Here is an 18686-nt window from a genome sequence, read left to right as displayed (position 1 = left end):
TTTGAAAGACATCAATTCAACCTTTTTAAATGATTATTTAAATGAAGATGTTTATATCAAGCAACCAAAGAGATTTGTTGCTGAAGAGAAGGAAGAAAATGTGTATAAATTGAAAAGCTCTCTACATGCTTAAGCAAGCCCTTAGAGCATAATAAAGTGAGAATTTAGAAATTTTGTAACCTTCTCCTCTTACGTTGAAAGGGTTATAATTTTCAGTTTGTGGACTATTAAATTCCATGAAGAGTTTAGAAAATTTTAGGTAACTCTCACCCATGTTTAGGAAAATTGTTGTTGAGAGTAAAATGTTTTTTGTTTTGAACTCTTAAATTTCTTTTTTAATAGCTTATGAGAGTATAATATTTTTTATTATTAGTGCAGCCTCCATGTAATTATTTTGGGACTTTTTTTTTGTAAGGTAAAAGTAAAACCGTGGGTGAATGGTACGGCTCAAGAGTCATCCTTGTTTCTTATAAATAGTTTCCTACCATTTTTCTTCTTTCAAATGTATGCTGCATCACGTGTCATCTCCATTAGAAGGTGAGCTGAAGCTTCTCCTAATTAACAAGAGAGTAAACACGGACGTAGTAGGTTGAGAATGAGTGGGGTTTTCTTTGTCATGGGCGTAAGTTGAAGTGTAACCGAACCCTGTAAAGTCGTAAGTTGTTAGCATCTTTTAGTGTTGTGGTTCGATTGTCGTTCCAATTACCATGTAATTTTTACCAACAACAATGGCTTGACACCACTTGGGAGGCCTCTATCGGTATAATTAACTTGCTATAATTGTTCATTTGCGACTTACAATGTACAATTGCGCTTAGAGTCTGTTTTGCTTTTGTTGAGTCTGATGTAAGCTGCCCGGTTCAGGTGAATCAATACCCCGAAGGGGCAGCCCGTATACTTGAACTGTAATAGCCTGCGGGCAAAATTGTGAATGAAGTAAATGCGTTGAGCTTTCTTTTGTTCACCCTCGTTGTGATTGCTTCTTGTGATTGCAATTTCTCTCCCTCTATTCTCTCTTGCTCTCTTGCACTCTGATTACAAGCTTCCGCGATCGGCAAGCGAGCTGACGAGTAGGCTTGCGGCGGTAAGGAAGGACCGTCGTGCCGCACTGGCCCATTGAAGGAAATAGGCCCGTGACAATAATACTCAATTATTTAACTAGTAATAACAATAAAATATTTAAACAACACAAACGTACTTGATGAAGGGCATGACCACACTGATATATTTTTTTTTAAAACAAGTGCAAACCACTTGGGTTCCTTGACCACAGAATACACTTATAGGTGACACGACTTATTTTTTTACTCGGAGAAACCGCTCTAGGCACATAGACCTAACCTAACCGCGCTGGCTCAGCCTGCCGTACTTACGGTCTTTGTCCATGTCAGCCGAGGGATTACACCCCCCCCCCCCCGTCATTACACACGAACTAAAAGGCAAGAATATATTATGGCAACAATTGCAAGTAAAAATCAAAATAACAAAACTACTGACATACACAAGTCAGCATTCACTCCAACATTAAGTGCATGAATTGCAGTCCCTCTACTCTACGTCCTTGCCATAATTCTTCAGCAACCATGCTCCCTGAATCGGATTGGCTGTTGATGAATTTAACTCGAGGGCTGCTAGTTGTTTGATGTTGAAAGGATAGACATCACTTGTCAGGTTTGAGAAAAATGCCTTCAAGGTAATACTTTCGTAGACTGTACTTGTCAAATGTGCTCCATCGAAGTAGACATATTCAGACCTGTTTGAGCAGACCGAGCCTCCTTTCACGCATGCATCAAAATAGGTTTCAGCCGTTATCTCACAGCAAGCCTCATCTGTTTCCTTATATCCTGGTATAACATCACGCATCATTCTCAAACTCACCAGACAAATTATTGCTACTTTTTTTTTATAAGAGAACTCGGGGATAACCTTGTGAGATTTGAACTCAACACCCCTTGGTTATGATGGTGTGACCTAACCTTTCAGCCAGGTCGTTCGATCACAAATTTTTTGTATGATGAAATCTCTGCGGTCTGTGGCCTTTATCACCACTACTCAAATGTGGAAACCATAGTTACCAGGAAATGAAATTAATACGAGAAGCGAAGATGGGAATGGAGTGTTAAAATTAAAGTAGTATATATGAACTGGGAAAATGATAAGAGTTTCGAAGCGATTATGCAAGTGCATGAAAAATGAAGAGACACAAAGAAAGTAATATATGAAAACAAACAAGAAATCGTATAAACACAAATATAGAATGGCATGCGAGCTTGATAAGGAAGTGTCTGAAGTGAAAGGGAAGTGAGCAGAAAGTGCCAAGAAGCAAGAGGGAAACTTTGAAGGAAGAAAAAGGGAATCCATTTGGGAAACAAAGAGGAAGCAAACTTCTCTTTAAAGGAATCAACTTTCTCATATTTTAGAAGCTGGTTTTCCAAAGCTTTTTCTCATTTAGAGGAAGTGAGGAGTTTCTCCCTCCTGAAGCTAGCTTCTGATAAACAAGTTTCTCCATATGTAGCAAAAAGCTTTAGGTAACTATGGTGGAAACAATGAAGCCACCAAAAAAAAATGCTAATGTCATCATTTTTTTTTTCCACAGAGAAAGCTGGGGTTAGGCACACCCCTACCAGTTATACAACCATAACATTTGGGGTTCGAACTTGCGACGTCTGGTAAATCTAAAACACCAAAAATTTGTGTTCTGGCATATCACCTGATCATCCAACCTCCTACCTGGCCCGTCTATCTTAATCACATATGGATGGGAATTAGAGTTATGACTTCAGTAAGCTATATAAAAGTTAACTCCTTCACCAACAGGGGGCTCCGCTTGTCTGGTAGGAGCAGCTAGTGCACGTCACCTTGTGTTGGGACGTTGCATGTTCAAAACCCAATGGTATAGCAGTATAACTGGTAGGGGTCTGCCTAACACCAGCTTGCCTTTCAAGAAAAAAAAAGAAGTTTGCTCCTTGAACTGAGAGGCTTATTGTTAGTGTATGAGGAAGCGTAGGGCATACCGTGAGCAGAAGGATCCTTGAGTATGTCTTCGACAGTTCCATAGGGGTTAGCAAAGACCACAGCGGATCCTGGCATTGCTTGGGTTATATTGTCTATAGAACTCAGCAGGTGAGCGTTGAACAGCCTAGCTGCATGATTGTAGTCTTCAATGCATCCCGCCTTTCCTGTCATCGCTTCAAGGAAAGGGCTGCAGCCTATTACTTGTATACCAAACAGTACAAACTTTCGAGCTCCCAAAAGATAGACCCTCTGGAGAGACATTGTGAACAACAGAGCTGTCCGTTAGCACTTGATGCAATCGTTTATAGGAGAATGTTCTAGTCAGGTACCATTTTTGTTAGGTCCTATCTAAAAACATGGTGGTAGGTGTTTTCCGGTGAATCTCATGAACCCTGTAGATGTGTTCGCAATTGTTTATTTAATGAGAAACATGTTTTAGATTGAATCAATTTACGAAAAAAATTAGAATATTCTATCATCAAAGTTTAGTACAATATGAGCCATTGATTTTTCACCCCTCTAAAAACCAATTTGTGTTTTGTCAAACCACCTGATCCGTCTTCGAATTCATGTGCTACAAAGAAAATGTGTAGGAACCAGGGCGGGGGATATCGACAGAGTGCACAGTCAAAGCCTTTTCAAGGAAAGCACTGAATTCATTGTGGGGCCTGGTGAGAATTCTCAATCCTAGAAAGCTTTTCCTACTACCATCCAAACGTGCCCCTAATGAAACCAATAGGGTTCAGGAAGTTCTTCGTTGTTCACGTAACGCCAAACAGGCCAGCCTGAAGACCCAAGGGGTTTGGCGTAGTGGGATGAGGCCTAGGCCGTTTGATGGGCAGCCTAGGTTCAATTCCCATGAGCATCACCCCTGTTAAGGATACTGCAGATCAGATCCCCTGGATCAGGGCAATCTGGGTCTTTATGAGTTGGATTTGTGCTGGCCTTAACCTCCCATGCGTGAAGCTTCTTGACTCCCTAAGGTCGAGGGCTTACTCTAACAGAACATCGACCGTAAGTACAGCAGGCTGAGCCACTGCAGCTAGGTCTCTGTGCCTGGGACGGTTTCTCCCAGTGAAAAAAACAGGCCAGCCTGAATCTTTATAGTATATAAAAGAGTGTCTGATCTTTCGATGTTGCAACTAATGATAATAATAATAATAATAAGATGGTGAATGAGGCAAAAGATAGACCATTGTATACCTTGAGCTGGCCAATGAACATTCCTATGAGGTAATCAGTAAATGCAGTCAAATTGCATACAACCTCTGAAAAGTTTGCCGTGAAACATGACTGCCCGTAATCATTTTCTCCAGAGTTGAAAAAAAAATATGGATTTGGATAGGTACGAAGAAAGTTCAGTCTCATTCATCTGGGACCTCAGATCCGGCAGTGTCACGTTCTCAAAGAAACTGATCTGTGTGCTCAATGGCAAGCCCATCTGCCAAAAGAAATTAAACTTACTGTTACAACATGCACGTAGCTTGCAATCATTCCCCAGAGGTCTTGAAAATTATGAAATTTGATCTTTTCTGTGTATCGTTCAATAAAATGTATATGGCAGCCTGTCAACAAACTTCAGTTTTTAAAATCACAAATTGTTAAACTAGCTATAAAATCATAGTGAGCTCAATTCTTGCTTTTTACGATGTATCCTGCTCAAGAAATAGTTGTTATGTTCAGGCACGTTTTCTTTTAATATTGCATTTTTGCATTTCTTTCTTTTGTTTTTAATTTATTTTGTATTGATAAGCTCATTCAGATCATCTTGGTATTCTCTAAATATCACACAATGTTTCTCTACTGGCATTTGCTTGACTTTTTGTTTTTTTTTTGCCAATTTATTGTAAACTGGGGCTCAAATCATGATCTAGGTCGAGATTTTTGGACTAATGCGACATTTAATGTTAGAAAAATTTTCAAAAACCCACCTATAGTTTCGAGAGTAACAAAAAACACATCTAAATTTATGCTCCATTAATTAGAAACACATTTCCATCCATTTAACTTGTGTTATCAAGGGGTGCAACTTGGTCGGGTTCGGTTCGGGTCTCATGAGACCTGATTTTGAATCAGGTCCAAAAGAAAGACCCAAACCCGACCCAATCTAATTCATGTTAGGATACAGGTAAAAATTGTGGGCTCATATGGGTTAACACGTTCAGGTATAATCGAGTCAGATATTCAATAAACTCATTTTGATTCAGATTGAGTTCGGGTTTGGGTATGACTGAAAAAAATAGACCCATATGGGTTAACGGGTTCGGGTATGATAGGTTCAGGTTTCAGCTTCTGTCTTAATATATATGATTGGTATTTTAGACCTAATTACCTGCCAATAAAAAATTTGTAAATTGCTACAATTATCTATTTTATTAAGAAGATTAATATATGCTAACAATGGGCCAGATACAACAATGTCAAAAAAAAATTTATGACGAGGAACCCTTGCCGAAGCGAGGAAAAAACCCGAATGGGGACCACGACCACCGTGCCTTACGTGGCCAACCTCTGAAAGCTAGGGACACCCCGTGCTTCAATGGGGTTTGATCTGAGGTCTTCAACTCAACACCTTCACAACCGTCTTGCTGGCCATGCAGGCGACCCCCACAATGGTGGATACACCAATGCCATTAGAATGTGATGATCTAACAGCCTTGAGAAAAACCCACAAAAAGAACCCTTACTGGTTGTGTGACTGCTGCTAAAAGTTCTTTTTGCACGTTTTCAGCGGTTTGCCCATTGTTCGGTCTTAAAGTATTCGTATAGTTATGCCTGACTTATATATATATATATATATATATATATATATATATATATATATATATATATATATATTACTTACAGAGTCTAAAGTTGTGTCAAGGATTAGGGATGGCAGTGGACCGGGGGAAAGCGTCCCCGTTTGGACCGGGGATGAAAGGTATGAAACGGGGATGGAGGCGGGGACGAAGGTTAAAATCCATCCCCGTCCGGGGGTGGAGACGGGGATGGACGTGCACTTTTTCCCGCCCCGACCACTTTACACCGCAATATCCCCGCCCCGCCCAGCCTCATCCCCGTTTGAACCGGGGATGGAGGACATAAAACGAGGATAAAGGCGGGGATGGAGGATAAAATCCATTCCCCGTCGGGGATGGAGGCGGGGGTGGAGGATAAAATCTTGAGGCGGGGCAAGGGTGGAGACCTTCTCCCCCGCCCCGCAAACCCCCCCTCCCTCACTGCCATCCCTATCAAGGATACCCGAAGCAGCAGAGTCGTAGTTAACACCATTGAGAATTGCCTTGCCTGTGGCATTGGGAGCCAAGGAGGGAGGAAGGAAATGAGGGATGCCCAGAAGCTGCACCAGGATATCAGCAACGTTCCTTGCATTGGTAAATCTGCTGTAGGGACCTCCTAAATCTAAACTGTAAGGCCAATAATTGGCTTTCCATAGCGCAGTTTTCAAGTAGATGTTGTTTCCATTATCGACGACAAAGTCCCCAAAAGCGAACATAGCTTCCACTTGCTTCTCTGTTTCATGGGATGCTAGAGAGCAGTAAGGAAGGAGGGGCAAGAGAAAGAGAAGCAAGACAAGGAAAAATTTGGGCATCTTGGAAAGAGAGTATTTTCGGCTCTTTCTTTCGCTATTTCAGTGTGAATGCTGGCGCCAGTCTCTATATAGGCGGACAATGGCAAGGTAAAGAGATGAATTATTAGAATGTAAACTAAGCATCACACTATTACGCAGCAGCAACAGCTAGCACCGGACTTTTAGAGAGGGAGGATCAGGTGCAATGTGATTTCACACTGTAGGCGTAACTAAACACCAACCATAACACTTTTGGTGATCTGCTGCACCTTATCACCCATTCATCTTTGGGATACAGACAGTGGGTGTTCAGGTGCAGTAACATACTTAGCAACTAAATTAAACCTGATCTCAACTCCCTTGAGAGGGTCAAATCCTGCAAAAATTGGATCTAATGATCCCCATGCACCACAAAACAGAAAAATAGAATATGAGGACCCGACATCCAGTTGATTGATTAATGAGTTCTGAATTAATAATTTACTGGTGTCCAACTGATCGCACAATGCCGAAAAAAAACTACTGGTCGTATTAGGCAGGAAGAGCATCCGTCGGTCAGGGCTGCCCGTCTCTCTCTCTCCCTCCCTCCCTCCCTCGGGCCATGGCATATACCCCATTGTCACGTGTAAAGGCATTTAAGAGTGGGAAAAATTGGGCGAATCCCTCTCCATTTTGCCCTTTCATACTTTAAAAAATAAAAAAAACTCATAAAAATGTAACGTTCTCCCTGTTTTCAGGGAATTACATTCAGGAGAGGGGTACTAAGAGAGGAGGAGACGGTATACAGGAGAAGCAATTCCGTCGGTTGCTGCCAGAATACCGGTCGGTTTTTGTCAGAATACCGGCCAGAAGGAAGCCGCGACGTTCACTCCAAAACCACTGAAAGTCTGTCTGTCTCTCTCCCTCAAAACTCTTCTTCTACCAAGTCAGAGCTCTATCTTTCCCTCAAAACCCTCCTTCTCCAAAACAAGAGCTCTCTCTCTCTCTCTCTCTCTCTCTCTCTCTACCCTCTCTTCCCTGTGTGCTCCTCTCCCTGGAATGTATTTCCCTAAAAGCAGGGAGAACATTTTTTTTTTGGGCCTTACAGGTTAACACTTTTTACGAGCCCTTTTTTATGTAAGGGCAAAATGGGGAGGGATTCTCCCCATTTTTCCCACCCTTAAATGCCTTTACACGTTATATGCCATGGCATACCGCTCTCCTCTCTCAATTAATCATGTAATGTAATGCGCAAAAAGAACTACCGGTCTTATTTTGTAAGGAGACCATTTGCCGGTTAAGAGAGAGAGAGAGAGAGACCCTTCCAATTAGGAAAGAGGCCACGATGTCCGCATGAGCAAAAACGCTCATTTTCAGCATGACCTGATCTGCTTCCTGAGCAGGGCTAAGGCTTCAATTAGCCCGATTAAGTTTTTTAACCTCTTTTTTTTTAGTTAAATATTCATTTGTTATTTGTCAGTTCCTTTTTCTCGTGCATATCGAGAGCTTGGTGTATCCCACCACCGACCCTCTCTTTTTTCACAGAAAAAACGCTAAGAAAAGTGATTCTGAAGGAAATTCTCAATCTTGATCACGTTATCCATCACTACTTGGAGAAGAATACTCAGATCTCGTATCAGGAAGGTTCTCATATTTTCTAAAAACAAAGGCAAGCTTTCTAAAGAAAATTCTTTTGTAAAAGTTTTTAAAAATCAAATAAAATTGTTTGTTTGTGGATTTTGCATCTACAATTTATTTGGCAAACCGATATGGGACCTCGCTATCCCATCCATTAAGATTTCTCGAGCTTCAACTTTTCTACTGTTTCATGAGTTTTCAATATCTCTTAACCCTTGCTGAGGCATTGCACGCCACCTAAAGGGTATGGGAAAATATCTTCCAACTTCTAGCAAGTTTTAAACTATGTTCTTGTATGAAAACAATGCCTGAATCATCTATTCTTTTCTCTCTTTATCCTCTCTCTAGGTCTAGAGTTTGTATGTATTTATTTTTAAAATCCCATATGGTACCAAGAGCATTATGAGTTGGAATCCATTTCATATACTAAAAGCATTAACTTGAGTATACAGCAGTCAGTCTCAAAGAGAGCCCATTTACCCTATAGAACCCAGAAAAAGACTTGCAAGAAGCTTAATAACTAGGACATGTAGGTTTTTGAACTTGTGTTAAATGTATGATTGTTTGTAACTTTGTTTGTTGTCCCAAACCATGAGTAGCCATAAAAAGGGTTCGATAGGGGATCTCACCAGTGAGGTTGGATGAGGATGTTAGTGTATGAACCAAGCCTAGGGTAGAGACTAGGTCCCAAAAAGCCTAGAGGATCCAGATCAAAGAATTTGAGTTTAATATGCATGTTATGAAAGAGTGAGAAGTTGACATAATCCTTGACAATTCAGGAGAAGAAGATATTGAGAAAGATAAATACTGTGAGAGTGAGGATTCTTCTAGTGATGAGGAAGAACAAGAGGAAATTTTTGAGAAAAGTAAATTCAAGAAGAGAGGAAAAGAAGAAAAATCAAAGGAAAAAGAAAAAAAATCGAGAAAATTTTCTAAAAAGAAAGAGAAATCATCAAAAGAAGATGATTCTTCCAGTGAGGAAGAAGAAGTTCCTAGGAAAACAAAATTGCAAAAAAAGGAGATAAAGAAAATGAAGGAAAATAAGAAGAATTAAATAAAAATCATAGGAAAAGATATTCATCTAAGGATGAAGAATCATCGACTAATAAGGAGGAGTAAATCAAATATTTCTTAAGGAAATTGATGACTTTAAAAAAAAAGAGGTATCCATATAAGTAAGAAAATAAAATATAACTCTTCCTCTAATGAGATGAGGAAGAAGAGGTATCCATATAAATAAGAAAATAAAATATAACTCTTCCTCTAATGAGATGAGGAAGAAGAGGTATCCATATAAGCAAAAAAATAAAATATAACTCTTCCTTTAATGAGATGAGGAAGAAGAAGAAAGAGTCCCAAAGAAAAAATATCTCATAAGAAAGATGATGAAAAGGATTCAAAGAAGAGGAAATCAAAGAAAACTAGGAAAGATGAGAGTTCATTTTCAAAAGATGAAGAAAAAGAAAAGAAGCAAAAGAAAGTAAAATCCCACAAGAAATCAAGTGAGGATTCATCAAGGGATGAGGAGAAAATTGAAAGAAGAGAAAATGCAGAAAAACTATAATGAAAGTTCCTCGAAAGAAGAAGATCCCATCCCCAAGAAATTGAAATCTCACTCCAAAAGTCACAGGAAATAAAGTGACTCAGATGATGACAAAAGAAAAATTAAATTAAAGGGAAGAAAAGTGATAAAATACGAGGATAGTTCATCCTCGAGTTTATAAGAAGAGGAAACTTAGAAGAAGTCTCATCTAAAATTAAAAAACAAAGATGAAGATTTGGAGGAAACAAAGTTATTATAAAGGATCTTGAGAATTCACTCAAGCAACTAAATTCTCAAGTGAAGGGTCAAGAAGCAAAGGAGACCTTCATTGTTAAAGATTTCCAACTTGAGGGAAACAAAGAAGCAACAAAAAATTTTAACGTCCCTAAAAAATGCAACCTTTTAATTTTTTTTATCAAAACACAAAATTTTGAGAAAATTTAAAATATTTTATTATTATAAAGTTTTGTATGATTCCCAACAATAATATGTTAGCGAGTTCATCTAGGGCCATGTTCCAACCAGTTAAAATATTGGATGACCCATCTGAGCGCAATCATGAGCGTATATTAGCATCTTAGTATCAGATACAATACATAACCATCCCGTAGGCCTAACCTGATTGAGTTTATTACTCTAGGAGAATTCATATATACAAATACAGAAGACAAAATTTATTCAAGGGTAGAGACCTTTAAGGAGTTGCATAAAAATTGAGATTTGCAATCACATTTTAATTTTTGCATGAAAGAAAGAACAACATCCACAAGCTTATCGCATTCCAAAATATTTACAAGTCATCAAAATAGTAATCATCCAGAAGAGAAAGTTTAATGTTTACAAAAAGAAATAAAGTCTGAATCTCCCCCATGGATCATAACAGATAAAAGTACCCCTTCAAGAGCACAACAACCCATCATTCGCTTTATTCCTCCAGGATGATATCTATAATATGGTAGGGTGTTAACAACGTTCTCATAGAAAACCCAAAACCAAACTTGAAAAATATAAATAAAGTTTGTAATAGTACAACCATAGTGTGATTTCAATCATCTATGAAATGAGGGTCAAGAGAATCTATATGATAGCAATCATTAACATTTCATACATTTATTCATTCATTCATTCATTCTCATGACATTCATTTATTCATTCCCATAGCATTCATGGCATTTATTCACATAAATGAATAACCATCAGGCAATTAACATATAATTGCATAAAGTCGGGACATAAGAGTTCTTCTCAAAACATAACATATGCATTTATAAAGTTGTATATGACAAACCTATCAAAATTCTATTCAATCATTCCAGCATTTTCTTAAACGAGTATAAACATGTCCATCTCATGACTATGATATGTATTCTTATATTTATATAAACATTAGGTCTGTTCTTAAGACTATTTATGCACTTTTGCATTTTTATCATATGGAAAATAGGTCATTTCTCTTGACCTATCTCGTGTGTCTCACACAGATTTGCACCTCACGTGCATATCTATCAAGTCCATGACTTAAATTATCAGGTCAATCACATGACCCTATACATGTTTTTTTTCATTCATATGTATGCCCATATGCATGACATATGTAAACATTAGAAATTCTATATGTCTATTTCTACATGCTTATGCACATGATAATTATAATTATACGAATCTAATGCATTGTCTTTCTTAATTATTTTAAACCTATCTGGTACAATAGAAGATATAGCCGCCCAAGAACAATCATAGGAGTATTATTATTCTATGCATTTTATTTTTCTCTCCTATAGCTTAATTGAGTCTATCCTAGGCAGTCAATCCTGCAATACAGTGATTGGGAGATGGGCACAAAGTCTTTGTACCAGCCTATACATGTGTATGCCGCCCAATTTAAAAATAAAGAAAATATCTTCCCTCACTCTGCAGAATTTGTTTTTGCTCTACCTTGTGAATCCTAGGGTAGACATGTGCCCATAATCTCCATGGGATGTGGATGGGGCACACGTAGTCCTCAAACATCATAATACTCTATGAGGTTTGTGTTGTATTTCTCTTTATAAGGAAGACATGAGATCGGGATAGTCTTCGTCATCTTTTTAAGATCGGGATGAACTTAGCCATCTCTAAGAGCTCAGTTTCACTGCCGCCTTATTTGGACCCGTGGTCACAGAGTTATCTTTTATTAAAGTCATAGGTTACATTTAAGTGCCATTATCTCACAGGATAACCCTCTCATGGTCTTATGCATGATTTATGTCATATTTAATTTAGGCCCTTATGTATGATACATGACTCATTCAAATATACTTTGATGCATAATACATGTAATGATTCATACACGCCCCTAGGCATGAATAATTTAAATTACATATATTACATGCTTCACGTGCAAACATTTGCACAACTATTCAATTCAACCATGCATTCATATTAATCACACAACATTCATTTCAATCATGCATATGCTCATATGTACCTACAAAAGCACTCCATATTCCGCTATCTAAAATCATGTCAAGCATGATCTCCGAACTACATTTCATGGTTTGCATGATGTTTTTCCATCACACATACTCACCACAAGTAGTTTACCTGATTTCTTAAATATTGCTTTTATTTTTTTTAATGCGCATTAACTCAATGTCCAATTTGCGATACTTAGCATTAAGTATCATATTTTGGTAGTACCTATATGGTTCCAGCATTTAAGCATTCTATATATATCAAAGATTGAATTAACACGTGCATCTATGCACTAGCAAATATGAACATAAACGATACATGAACACTTGCGCTTTCTCGCATGCATTTTTATGACACATTTGACATAATCGAAATCACGATGTGAGTGTCTAAATTCACTTTAAAACTGATTTGTAAATGCACATGATCAACTTTTAAATTTTGATTTTGAATCTTGTTCAAAACTGCATCTAATTTTGAAACTTTCTCTCTCTTGGGCATTTTACCAAACACTTAGTGTGCGGCACCATTTGCAAGGTAAAACTAAAATTCCAGAATTACTAACTTACAAAATAGATTTGATTATGTTAACTAATCAGTTCTAATTATATACTCATATAGCTAATTAATCAAGAATCCACATAATTCAACAAGTCAAAATCAAACTATGCTACAAGCTCAGACTAACATAACACTAAAAAAATGCTTGATTGTGACAAAACAAACAAGACAACATTTTACAAGTTTAGTTAAGGGATCCTATCCTCATAGATCCGAAATATCTCATTGCGAAATCCAAAAGGCCAAGGGGTTTTACAAAAATTGCAATGAATTGCCACTATGTGCGCATGCAACACCAAGAGTAACAACGAACAAAGTTCAGCTAGAGTACTCTCCCACGAACAAAGAGTGATACAAGGCATCACACAAATCGAGGAGGTGTCAGAGGTGTCAGAAGGTAGATTCACACCCAAATCAACCCCAAAATGGGAAATCGGATAGGGAAATTTTCTCCAAATTGATCCGAACAACTTCAAAAATGATGAAGGGCTAGCTGATTGGTTGTGGCTGAGTATTCTCCTCTGTTTGCATGCAATCCCAAGTGTCCTCAACAACGGTTGCATGCTTTCCAATAAGTGATTCTCAAGATAGAATCAATTTTCTTGGGGAATCGATCCTAAATAGGTGGAAATCGAAGACGAAGTCGGAGAGAACAAAATTCATGTTGATGCTACTAATGGAGATGACGTCAAACTGCAAGGCATGGTTCCCAATGCTGGGAATTGAGCACAAATCCCAAGAAGACCTAATAAGGAAAATCAACTAAGAGGAAAATGCTAAAAAATGAAAGCAATCAATGAAGAAGAAGAAGATGAGGGAGAAGCTGCTCACCTAAGCATCAATGGTGGCTGGAGGTGACAAAAATCTCCCAAAATCACAACACTAATCACAACATTTGATGGTCGGCTAGGGTTTGCACAAATCCCAATGTAAGAAGATAGGGAGAGATCAATCTCTCAAAGAAAATTGACAAGGAAGAATGGGATTTAAGTAGTGAAGAAGGGAGTGGTAGAACTTACCAATGGAGGGTCGTTGGAGGGTTGAAGCGGGCTACAACTGGCATGAATCCATAAGAGTGGTTGACACAAATCCCAAGGTGAAACAAGAAGAGGTGAAGTGAAGAAGGGCTTCATGATTTTGGGGGAAAATGAAAAACACAAGGGGAGAGGTATGTTTTGGCTGAGTGAAGAAGGAAAGAAGAGAGAATAGGGAATGGGTGCCCTAGTGGGTGCCACCTTATTTGACTCTCCCTTATGTCTTGTGCCCAAGTGAGTTGGATCTGAATCGGGTCCAGTTCGATCCCAACCAAAATTGGTTTATAAAAAAAAGATCAAAACTAAGATAATTACCCCATGTTATATTTATACACATATCATTTCAATTTTGAATTAGAAATAAATATAATTTATTAAATTATTTAAAATCCATAAGAACCCTAATTTGGGTCGACCCATTGGGTCTGAACCACTTGGAAAACAAGTTCCTAATTAAAAATACAATTTTATTATTAAAATTTAAAATGTATTTAGAACTTATAAAATCCTTCTTAAATATTTATTTAACAATATTTTGTTAAGCATTGTGATAAAATAAAATAGCTATTTAATTAAAATGACCAAAATGCCCTTAGGTTTAAAAATTAAGGTTTTTAATGACTAAAATAATCGAGTTAGCTTCAAAATTTAATGAGATCACTCCCATACATTACACACCTCATAGAAATATGTTTTGATGATAAATTAATATAATTAATTGTTAACTGCCCAAAATAGTTTTATAAATGTCAATTTTACCCTTGTTAGCAAAAAATGAGCAAATGAACATACAAAATACCAATAAATGAAATTAAAAAACTCAAAACACATTTTTAACTTGAGGATAAGGATGATCTTTTTATTTATTTATAATCCTAAAAAATTATAGGTTTTAGTAAAATACTGTAAAAAAATTCATCAAGTTCAATGGAATAAGAGACCCCTACAATCACATGACAGTGTTCATCATTGATTGTATTGATTACTACAACAATGACAGAGTCATCAAGTGATTGTTTCCCAAAAGTCTGAAGTATTTTCTTGCATGGTTGTTCACTGAATCAAATCTTAGAGCATTTCCAGTATAATATTGAAGCACTTTTAAAATTATTCATATTTATGAGCTTAAGCAGAAAAAGGATGAGACTGATTCAGACTTAATACAATAATGGAGGGCAGTGTATAACAAAATGGTTGAGCTAATATTGGAAAAGAATGCTTTAATAATTATACTAGATAATTTTGCCCAACCACTAAAAAGTTTGATTAGTACAATACAAGCAAGCAGTTTTGAGGAACTCTTATAGAGAGCAAAATGGAATGAAATTAGCATAAAAAAGGGTTTGTATGAGGAAATATTCATTAAGTTGGGAGCAAATAAAGATGGGAGATACAAGAAAAATGATTCTCCCAAAAAACTACATTGTCAGCAAAAATGAAAAGAAAAATTAGAAACCAAAAAATAATAGCAAGAATTTTGGGAATAATCAAGCCCAAAACAAACCGACAATGCAGAAAACTCCTAAGTATAACAAGAGAATTATCACCCTCATTGTAATATGATAATGGATGATAATGCATTCATTCCTAATACATAAATCATGCATTTAAGTGTCTTTTATTAGTTTACATTTCATGCTTATGATGTTTTAGGATTAAAGAAGCCATGGTTCGAATCTTTTAGAATTTGAAGTTAAAACGAGAAAGTTATGACCATTTTACAGTTTTGAAGCGAATTCCAAGATAATTCAGACCTTGATCCAATTCAAATCATTCTAATTGGATCATGAATCTCATTCAAACATGATCAACAAACATCCAAATCTCAATTCAATTCAAAACTTTTCAAGAAACCCCCTTTTGAATTGGTGTCACCCTCTTTTTGTAATTTTCAATTTAGTTAGGTTGTGTTTTGAAAATGAAAATAAATTTGTAAGTCAATTAGTAATTTTTTAACCTAATTTAGGCTATAAATAGAACAACAAGGGTGGCATGAATGGGGTCTTGAACCCCATTTATTCCAGCCCTTTTTCTTCTTTGTTTTCCTTTCTTCCTTCATGCCTACCTCTCTCCTAATCTCATCAACTTCTTCTTCTCCTTCTTCTTCTTTTATTCTCCTCTTTGCATTTGAGATCTATATGGAGATTCATTCAGAAGAGGGATGAATATCCATCAAGTGTTGAAGACTATTCTTCTCTCAATCCAAGCTATCAGATTTGTCGGATCTTCAATTCAGTAATTCTTCTCCATTTCACGCATGGAAATGCACATTTCATTTTATGATTTTCTTTCTTTGATTTGTTGTTCTGTAATTGTAGAATTGTTGTTCTTCATTTAATTGTTGTAGAATTCAAATTAGACATCATTTGCATTCAAAAACATCAATAATCTACCTAGATTGCCTCTTGTGCAAATCAAGGGGCCGATCATTTTTCTTGAGATAGATTAGTATTGTTTTGTTAATTCTAGTATAATTTCTGTTTTTCTTTGTTGTTTAGATCAGATCCAATTGATGGATCTGTGTTTAATCTTAATTTTATTTTAGTTTTGGCCAAAAATATAAAAAAAGATGTGGATCTATGCTCAATTGGCATAAATCTAATTGTAGCATTTGATTAATTCATCTCATAAATATAGATTTGATTTCTTGCATTTAAATTTATGTTTCTTTGCTTATATTTTGTAATTAGATAGTCTAGAAGTTAGTTTTAATTGTTGGAGTTTAGAATGATTCATTCTTTGATCCGATCAATTGGATCAAAGAGTAAAAATCAACAACTCTAAAATTCTGTTTCAATTTTAATTTCTGTCTGAATTTGTTTTTCGTATAACTAGAGTTTTCATAATCCAAATCGAGATCCGTAAATTGGATCTGGTTCTTGCTTGAGTCTATTTCCTCTCGACAAAAATTCAGTAAGTTTGAATTCTGTTTCATGGCCTGCCACAGACTTTTCCAGTGACATATTCTGAAAACTCTATTTTTCTATTATGTTATTTTCTGTATTTTATTTTTATTAGATCTGAAGCTTTCAAAATACAAATCGAGGTCCTTAAAATGGATTAGATTTCTGAACACGTCTTGTTTCTTTTGTGAAATATTTTTTCAGTTTTAATCTATTTTGTTATGATTTCAATGTTGGTTACGAGAAGTTGTCAGATAGTTTGACAATAATTTTCTGCTTTTCGAAGTTGTTGTTCATTTAGTAATAACTAGAGTTTTACATGGAATTTTTTAATTCCATAAATTAAATTCTCTTTCTACATGTGTTGAGATCTGTAAACACCCCAAATTTTCCTCATTCATTCTCAAACAACCCTCCTCCTGCAGTGCCAACCCTGTTAGGTCAGTGTAGGAGTCAAACCCTAAGTCAGTTTCAAAAAATCACCACTTTACCCATTTTCACTAGAAAAATTACCATTTTGCCCCTAGGTCATCCCGGACCTCAGTCAGTCGGAGTCAACCAAGCTCATTGGTCAGTTCAAAACAGTTAAAATATCAGTCATTTCAAGCTCATCTGAGCTCACAATGAACATACCATTTTCATTTCTGACCATTCCTGCCAAAATGGGATCATTTCTTTAGAAATGAGCTCATTTCTCACTCAAATCCAAGCCAATTGTCTCCGAGTCAATCATTCACAGTCAGTCATATTCCCCTTAGTCTAGCCTGAGCTCACCAAGAGTTCAAGTACTCCAGTTTCAGCTCAAAACCATTTCCAAGTGTCTAGGAGCCCATTGTTGCCCATTTCAGCTCATTCAGCTGAAATTGAGCTGAGTTCAGTCAATTGAGCTAGTGTTCGAGCTTCGATTTTAGTTCATGTCAGTATTACTGGCCTTTGTCCTATCTCCAACCCAGCTCAGATTCGTAATTCACTTTGCTCCATTGACCATTCTGTACCATTTCTCTAAAAATGACAGCTTTCCTTGAAAATTTAGTCAGAAAGGTCAGTTGAGTCAGTGTCTGGTCAGTTCATTTGAGTTCTAAAACTCTAAAACCCAGCTCATTTCAGTTCAATTTGGCTCAGACCCTAATTTCCAATGTCACTTTAGCTCGGTAGGGCCTGAAAACCATTTCTTCAACCATTTTGCAAAATTTATCAATTTTAATGCTTTTTAAAATGGTACAGCTGCCAATCGGGGTCTAACATCCAAAATTCTTCATTTAGGGTCTGCATTTCGCATAGCATTTCATGCCATTTCTCATCATTTCTCAACATTTCATAACATTTTATTTCATTTTCGAAGTCCAGAACTCCAATTTTATAAATTTCATTCCAGATCGAGTTTTAAAAGTTTTCAGAAATCAATTTTCTCAGGTTTTTCATTTTTCTGAAAATCCATTTTCCATTTCAAAAATCATTTTCCAATGAACTTCCTGATTTTGTCAGAATTCTTAAATCCATTTTAGAAATCCATTTCCTCAGAAAAGCAATCCAAATCTCAAAATCAAATTTCCCAAAGTCCAAGTTTTCCTGAGAATTCATTTTCCAATTCAATTTCCGATTTCCAATGAAATTCAATGATTTTCCCAAGAATTTCAATTTCAAGCACTTTTCCAAATCATTTTTCAAGCAATTTTCAAAGCATTTTCCAAAGCAAACATCATATTTCTCAAACTTTCATTATTTTCAAAATGCCATAGCACATGCCTGATTCTTTGTGCATTCTAGGAAAATAGAGCATAATTTATATAATTTAACTTAGTCAAAGCACACATTTGATCCTTGGTTCAATTACCTCTGGTAAAGGTGCCAGAAACGGTTGAACCTCGTACCGACAGGAGGATCCCATTCCACAGAATTTTCTCACAAAATTTCAAAACGGAGGCGAGTAATTTTCAAAATCATTTTTTCAAAACTTTGGTCGAGTTTGACTCGCAGAATCATTTTTT

General features: G+C 36.7%; 1 protein-coding gene across 1 annotated transcript; it reads right to left on the bottom strand.

The window, feature by feature from the left end:
- Positions 1-1548: 1548 nt before the first annotated feature.
- LOC149820228 (GDSL esterase/lipase At1g29660-like) lies at positions 1549-3186 on the bottom strand. Its single transcript, XM_089981772.1, has 2 exons — positions 3015-3186; positions 1549-1844 (listed from the first exon to the last, which is right to left on the bottom strand). Exons 1-2 carry the CDS (start codon positions 3184-3186, stop codon positions 1549-1551), a joined length of 468 nt encoding a protein of 155 aa, XP_089837898.1.
- Between the last annotated feature and the right edge of the window lie 15500 nt (positions 3187-18686).

This window comes from Nuphar pumila, chromosome 12 (assembly GCF_984573655.1).
Source record: "Nuphar pumila chromosome 12, dmNupPumi1.hap1.1, whole genome shotgun sequence".
Lineage (NCBI taxonomy): Eukaryota > Viridiplantae > Streptophyta > Magnoliopsida > Nymphaeales > Nymphaeaceae > Nuphar > Nuphar pumila.
The sequence above is the reverse complement of the archived record's forward strand: the minus strand, read 5'-3'. Positions and strand labels throughout refer to the sequence as shown.

Excerpts from the sequence above, each read along its gene's own strand:
- LOC149820228 (XM_089981772.1), bottom strand. The coding sequence starts at position 3,186 with ATGACAGGAAAGGCGGGATGCATTGAAGACTACAATCATGCAGCTAGG. Across the intron at positions 1,845-3,014 it reads CAAGGATCCTTCTGCTCACG|GATATAAGGAAACAGATGAG; the intron begins GTATGCCCTACG and ends ATGTTATACCAG.